The 7,884-nt window shown below is 39.2% G+C and overlaps 1 protein-coding gene across 2 annotated transcripts in view; it reads left to right on the top strand.

Annotated features, from left to right (window-relative positions):
• Positions 1–1,172: 1,172 nt before the first annotated feature.
• The window catches only part of si:ch211-235m3.5 (BICD family-like cargo adapter 1), a 19,095-nt gene continuing 12,383 nt past the window's right edge, over positions 1,173–7,884 (top strand). The window contains exons 1-3 of one of the 2 annotated variants that reach the window (XM_036214999.1): positions 1,173–1,256; positions 1,400–1,665; positions 3,665–3,880. In XM_036214999.1, coding sequence (XP_036070892.1) covers positions 1,420–1,665; positions 3,665–3,880 — 462 coding nt within the window. In that variant the 5' untranslated portion in view covers positions 1,173–1,256; positions 1,400–1,419. The other variant, XM_024276446.2, reaches the window with a different exon arrangement.

The raw sequence follows: 7,884 nt of genomic DNA, 5'->3' as shown, positions 1-7,884 counted from the left end.
TGTACCTCTATACACTCATACACTAAAATTAAAATGGAATATTTTTTTGATAAACAATATAAGTGCAATGGTTTATTATAACAACAGTTTGATTCCTGTTAGAATTTGTGGTTTCTTTCTTTCTTTTTAGCTTCATATCCCTTCTCTCTGTTTGAGACCACTATGAGTAAGATGTGCTCTAAGATCTCTTTTTAAACAAGACATTGGAAATGAGCCTTATGTGACTCATGGAGAAAGTTTGCCTTGGAAACTGAATGGGAAAAAAAGTTGTACATTCTATTCAAAATGTTATCACCAACAAACCCTGGGATGTTCAGTTCAAACTTCTTCCCAGGTGCTACCCACCTCCACATAGTCTAAAACTGCTCCTGCAAACTGGACAATGAAACAACTTCTCCCCCATTTTGAAAAGTCTTTGTACATCCACCCTGTGGAAGGAATTTTGTCTTTCTATGCAACATAACATTCTTGAAAATGTTCATATTCTATATAAAGACCAATTGGTTTACAATATCAACAGTTCTCACAAAAAACAAATTTATTTAACGAATCTATTGATAATACTAGCAAATTTTCATATCCACAAATGCACATTGTCATAAAAAAATCTTTTCAATATTTTGTTATTTGAAATAAAAAATTATATTGAATCTGGTAAATACTCTTCTGACCCTGGAGCTGTCAAGACTCATGATGGTTTGGAGTTTGTTGGGCATGTGGATTGATAATTTAATGTTTTCTTTTTAAAAAATGTATTTTATTTTTTATCATTATTGAGAAGGTAGCCTATGTTACCACTAGGTTTTGTTTGTAGGCTTTAGCCTATCCTCCTGGCATTAATGCTTGCTTGTTTGATTTGTTTAAAAAGAAAAACAAGCAAAAAAAACTGGCTGTGGGGCTCTAAGCTAGCTAGAGAGAGTGTAAACGAAGGGATGATGGGGTATCAGGTGAAGCTTACTTCCGTGCCAACAGTGCCTCCCACAACTTGACGAATTTCTAATTAACAGCTGCTGCTCTGCAGGAATTATGTCTTTAAAAAAATGACAAATATTTTTTACTTTGGCTAAAAACTGCACAATCATAATGAAAACAGCACTGGAGACGATTTTAAAATATTTCAAAATGTGATCTCACAGGACACGTAAAACTTGCATATAAAGCTGTTTATGGTGTTTTATCTGTGAGAGGGTTTCCATGATGACGCATCATGGCGCAGAGTCCCGGATGAGGACAGGTGGAGGAGCAGGCTGGCTCAGGTGACAGAAGCACACTCCCACAAAGCAGAGAGACAGAGCTGCTGTCACGGAAACGAGTTCACTCTCGCACAGGTGTCATGATGGCGTAAAGAAAACACATGTGTGCTTGAAGGGTTTATTTTTTTGTTTTATTTACTTTTTAGAGTAAGAAAATTAAATAGTAATGGATCAGCTGCGGGACTGGAACTTCCAGTCCAAGGGAATGGACATGGAGGACGATTTCTACTTCGACTACGGAGTGGAGGAAATAACAGACTATCAAGACCCCGCTGAACTGGTGGCTGCTTTGAAACAAAAGGAGGAAGAGGTTATTTTGGCAGCGCAGCTGGGAAAGGCATTGCTGCTGGAAAACCGTCAGCTCAAAGAGCAGAGCGACAAGCTGCACGAACAATACGCAGACAAGCTGGAGGTAAGATCTCTTTATGTTACATACCGACTTAATAGTAAAAAAAAAACCTAAAACGTCGGCTGTTAATTAGGAATGATGATCACAGATATATTGGAAATGTTCTGGAGAATATTTGCGTTTTGGGCCAGATCGCTCACGTGCTGTTATCTTTTCATAACTTGGAAACGCGGTATTTTTTATTTTTTCAGACTACATTTATAATTGATAAAAATACTTATCTAAGAATGTTTAAGTCACATAACGAACAAAACTGTTTTATCATTAAGCTCTGACCTCTTTATTTGTACCATACGCTCTGAAAAGAGGCTCCTTAAACTCGGTTCAAACACCAGGGGCGTACTTAGCAGTTTGGGGGCCCCAGGCCAACATCAACATGGAGCCCTCTACAGCGTACTTCTAGACATTGTCAAAGTCAAGAATTTTAATGTTTTTTTTTATGTATTTAAAAAGAAAAATCATATTCAAGTGTTAAATGTGACTGCTCTTTTTAAATTCATGCAAGACTGGTTCATTGGAAACCAGGGTTTGTTTCCCAGGGAGCGTAATGGGCTTAATTTATTCCAGTGTGGGTCCCTAGGCAAGACCCTTCACTACAGCCTGACTATCCGAAGTCCTCCCCTACCCCTAAGGACCACCCCACCCCTTTAATTAGCCCCCCAAATGTAGTTATAGAAAAATAGTGTCTTCACATTTGGTGGTTACTGCCGCTTGATGACGTCATCGATATTCACCGGTCATTTGTGTTGGTGCATAGCTACCAGACATTGTTTTTTTTTTTACCTTTAAAAAGTAATGTCAAAACAAATAATCATTGCTTACATTTAAATTTCAACTACTGTGCTTCAGAACACACCCACTTGAGGAAATGCATTTCTCCTCCGCGGCACAGCGCAGTGCAGATCACCCGTCCCGGTGGAGTGATACCAAGCCTTAAGTCTCTACAGTTTACCCTTAAAACACAAGTTTGGCTACCACTAAGCTCCAAATGCCCCTACAATTGGAGGGGTAGGGGAAGAATTTGGATTCGGCCCATGTAGCCACAAGGGGGGCTCAAGTCTTGGTTTACCCGTACTGGTCCCCAGCCCGGATAACATACAGGGTTGTGTCAGGAAGGGGATCCGGCATTAAAAGACTCCGCCAAACCCAATGTGCAGATCAGTGAAAGCTGATTCGCTATGGCGAGGCTTATTGATGAACTAGATCATTTAAATGATAAATAAAGTATTTTATTTCTATTTAAACTGCTGTTGATGGAATGGTCCATTGCTACACAGGGATAGAGGACAAAACACATTCATATGAGCAGTCTTAGGGGTCTTTTGGGTTAAATAACAATGGGCATGGAAATTATTTTAGACATTTTTTAAGTGTTTAGTGTGGGGTCCTCAAACGTTCCCTTACCTTTGCTTAATGGTATGTGGCCCCCTTTGCTAAACACAAACAAACACATTCCACGAAGAACACACAGGTTCCTTTTTTCATAGGGATCCCATTGTCTGCCACTTCTTAAAGTTTCCTGCCAAAGCTTTTATCCAGTTCGTCAACAACCTATACATGATCTCATTTACACTTTTGCTGGATCAGTAGATGACCGTGTCGTGAATGTGTTAAGGATAATGGTGTCCTGCACACATTGTGTTACTCTCAGTGTGTTTTGTCTCCACAGCAGACTAAATAACATCCTGTGGTTACTCACAGTCATAGTCAAATTCATGTTAAAAGTTTTGAGAAATAAGGACATTAAGGTGGCATTCAAGAAAATGAATAAGCTTCTTAAAATGTATTCTTAAGTTACTGATTTGAACAGTTTTTCTCATTTATAAACAAATAACTTCTTGTTATATTTACTTTAAAATAGATTTGATGTTTAACTTTGTTAGAATTTGTGTGTTTTACTTCATTCAATCTATAGAACCTTTTATAAGATATCAGGATTTATCAGCCCTATCGAGAAGTTTTAACTGATCCTGTCCCGTTATCCCTCTCTACTTGTGTTCAGGAGCTGGAGCAGGGGCGGCATGAGCTGCAGCTGAAGCTGGAGGGCTGCCAGTCCCAGTGGGAGAGCCAGGTGGGGGATCTGGAGAGGGATGTGAGGGATCTGAGTGCCCAGGTGGAGCGACTTAACCAGGCGCTCAGCGAGGCCAAGAAGGACAAGAGTCGAGCTGAGCTGGAGCACAGCGAGCAGACGCATCGCCTCAAAGGGGAGCTCAACGCGGTGAGTCCCACTTGAGTGTAGCTTTAGGGAGTTATAGAAAGTCTAATTTTGTTCTCTCTGCACTTCACGATCTCAGTATGGTGGAAAAAGCACCTCCCCGGCTACCTGGGTAACTAAGCCTGGCCGAAACAAACACTTGCTGTCAAGGTTGCAAGCAATCTGAGTTGAACTAGATAGATCTGGCCGTTACCTAATCCTCCCGCTGAAACGTAATCTCTTTGATATCAGTCTGCGTTACTCTAGATAGACAGAGGTTAGACTGTGAGGCTGCTGATGGAGCAAGAACATCTCAAAACATGAGAAGGAAGTATGCTTGTGAGCTGGAGAGTAAAAATGTGGAGATTGTTGGATAGATGTTATGAAACTATGTTGTTGGCTTTAGGAAAATGATCCTCGCTGACGTAGAATAGGATGAAAATTATATGTAAACAAGAGGGGGAGTGAAAGCTTTGACCTCATTTCAGATTAAACACTGAGGTTTCACTTGGAATATCGTTGACACTATTAATTCAAGTTGAATTAAAAAAAATCTATTCCTAAGCTTTTCCATTGTTTTCATATAGAATCCTTAAACTGGAGATGTCCAAACTTTGAACAAGAGGGACAGTTTGATGAGTTGAAGTCTTATAACATTAAAGACTCACTCCAATGAAAACAGTTTTTTTGTGTTTAATAAGTTCTTGTAACATTTTTCTCGTAGTAGATGACCTATATAAAATAATTTGTTTAAAATATTAATTCAAATTAGGAGCAGATAAAAACCACATGCTTGAAAAAAATGTCCACCAATGACGCAGCTACTGAAATGGGCGTGCCAAAGTCTGTTTTTCCGCTCCAATTCTGAAGCATCCACCTGCAGTCAAACAAGTCTATTAGCGTCTTAATTTTCCTCGTCTTAGCTGGTATCTGGCTGAAACTGTACAGCTGGATAGCTCAGATATTGCTGCTGTTGTTTTGCTATGCTAATGTTAGCTTGGGCTTGTGAGAAGCTGTAAACTAGCATGAGAGAGTGTAACAAAAGGGCTGATGGGATATTAGTGGAAGTACCTTCCGCCCAGAATCGTATTTCTTAAAAAACAAAGCAAGCTTTTTGATTTTGGCTAAAAACTGCATAATCGTAATTACATGACCACTGGGAATGATTTTATAATAGAAAGACTAAAAAGAACACTGTTTAAAAAACTCGTCCCGTAGCTAGCTGCCATGGAAGGGGCAAAGTCTCCCTTTTCCGCTACAATTCTGTTACATTGACTTGCAGACAAATAGCACCATATTTTTCCTCATCTGAGCTACCATCTGGTTCAAAACTGTACGGCTGGATGGCTCCAATATTGTTCGCCTTTTTTTTTTTTTTGCCACGTTGGTGTTAGCTTGGGCTTGCGAGTTGCTACAAACTAGCGGGAGAGAGTGTAAACAAGGGAATGAGGGGAAAATTAGCGAAAGCTAACTTCCGCGTCAACAGGCCTGCCCACAACTCAGAAGCAAACTTCCAATGAACTCCTGCGGCTCTGCTGAAAATATGCCTTAAAAAACAACACAGGCTTTTTTATTTTTGTTAAAAATAACATAATCATAATTAAAAGACCACTGGGAACAATTTTTTTAATATAAAAATATAGTAGTAGTGGGACTTTAAATACAAACTAGTTGTTTAATGAAAACCTTTTTCCAATAGGATATTTTTCATTTCCTAACAGAAAGCAGACTTATATCTGAATACATTTTTACCAAAATTACTGTGAATTTGACCCACAGGCTGGACTCTGGACATGACTGCCCTAAACCATAGAATACAACGTTGTGGACCAGATGGGATGACGGATCTGCTATAAAAATATCAGTACTATGTCAGCATTTTAAAACTCTTGAATCTGCTTAATGAGTAACGACCTTAACTTTGAACTTGGACGGTTTCTTGATGTAATGACCAAGAACAGTGACGGCATCCTGCTGACTCAAACGAGTTATCTTCTCTTAGTTGAAAGTTGAATATTATTCCCAACTTTGGATACCAAGGAAATGCTAATCTCTTGTAGGAAAATAAAGCCGGTGACGTGTGTTCTGCAGCTTCTTATCGGTCAAACTAGAGTTGCTTATTGGACGTCGCAGCTGGACGACCTTGAGTGTTTTTCCAGCCTGAGAAAACGTGGACTGTTTTTGCCTCTGTGTTTTGTGTCCCGCTCGACTAGTCACTGAGCTGAGTTTTGTGTTGTTCCACAGTTTGAGTTGAGCACAAAAGTTAAAAATGAATCCAAGCAGCACCAAAACCCTCCCAGAAGTCAAGGTCCGAGGAATAAGGAACTATGAAAGCAGAAAAACTGCAGGACTCCTTTGAGTTTCAGGAAAAAGACAATTAAGATAAAAATCCTTCTGGTCTGTTTGAACCACTTTGGGAGAAGGAAGTGGAGGAAATATTTTGTCAGTTGATGTTCGTGTGTTCACAAACTCTCTTGTAAAAGCCAGAAACAGGAGATCAGGAGAGAGTAAAGATCCATGTCTGAAGAGTTACCCGATGTGGTCGTTGCTTCTGTGGGGGTGAGTTATGCAATTATCTCTGGATAAATGAGCTCCAACATTTAAAAATATACATGGAGTCTCTGTTGAACTTCAATTACAGTTGGCAGTGAAATCAATAGAAGAGCTCTTAGAGGTCACAAACGCTTTGCCAGAGCAGCAATGAGCACAAAACGCTGCTGTGTTTTACATCTGCTACATCAAAACAGCTGTTTTCGTGGAGGTCACGTAACCAGGGAGGAATTTAATTTATGCAAAGCTGCACTTCTTTATTTCTTTCCAAACAAGAAAGAAACATTATTCGGAGTTTAAAATGTAAAACAGTGAAACGCCCTGAAGGAATGAAGTTGGATTTTTCAAACAAGCTTCCATAGCTGTAGCTTTGAATTTTAGCAGCTATTTATATAGCCTAACAATGAAATTATTTTAAAGTTTTCCATTGAATATTAGCTATGTCATGTTTGTGAGTTTATTACTTTTAAAATGTTTTTTTTTTCTTTGAAGTTCCAGTCCAATCATCTTTTGATCTGTTGAAAAATCGTTCCCAGTGGTCTTTTCATTACGGTTGTGTTCTTTTTATCCAAAATCAAAATACCTGTTGTTTTTTAAGGACATAGTTTCTGCTGAGTGGCAGAAGTTGATCAGAAATTTGCCTCTGACTGTTGGTGTGGAAGTAAGCCTCAGCTGATATCCCATCATCTCTTTGTTTACACACTCTCTCCTGCTAGCTTACAACTCCAAGCTAGCATTACCAATGCAACAGAAATGCGGTTTTAACCTGAAATTATTTCATATATATCCTTGATCGTGATAAAAATGCTACAAGAACATGTTAAAAACACCCAAAACACGATTTTCAATGGAGTGGATTTAAAATAATAATAATTCAAGCATAGTTCTTTGAGGTGTTCTGTTAAACCTGTTGATTGAGAGGTGTTTCTGAGTTTTAGTATTGTTGAGAAAATATATGAACTTTCAACCAGTTTCCTAAAAGATGAAATTGCATAACTTTTTGGTGTAATTTTCCAATGCATTCTCACTCCCAACTTGTCATAAATCAATGTATGGTTGGGTCCCTTCCACGTCACTTTTGATATTTTGGGTGTTCCCAACTCATCCTTTTATGACGTGCTGGCTGTTCACATTAAATCAAGGGTCCCCAATCTCTGGGCCGCAAACCAGTACCGGGTTTGAGGGCCTCAGGGAACCGGGCCACAGACAGGTAAAAAATGTATATGCTAATTAGGGGTCCACAACCCTCGGGACGTGGACTGTACTGATACATGTCTCCTATCTCATAACCCAGAACACTAACCCTAACCCGGTACTGGTTCTGAAGGGTTGGGAACAGCCAGCACAACAAAAAACGAGTTGGGGACACCCAAAATGTTAAAAAGTGATGTGGAGGGACCTGAAACATACATCCACGAGTTGGGAGTGAGAATGTCTAGAATTTTTCTCTAGCAGGTTTTAAAGTAAAAAAAAACTTT

This window comes from Oryzias melastigma, linkage group LG13 (genome assembly GCF_002922805.2).
Source record: "Oryzias melastigma strain HK-1 linkage group LG13, ASM292280v2, whole genome shotgun sequence".
Classification (NCBI taxonomy): domain Eukaryota; kingdom Metazoa; phylum Chordata; class Actinopteri; order Beloniformes; family Adrianichthyidae; genus Oryzias; species Oryzias melastigma.
The sequence above is the reverse complement of the archived record's forward strand: the minus strand, read 5'-3'. Positions and strand labels throughout refer to the sequence as shown.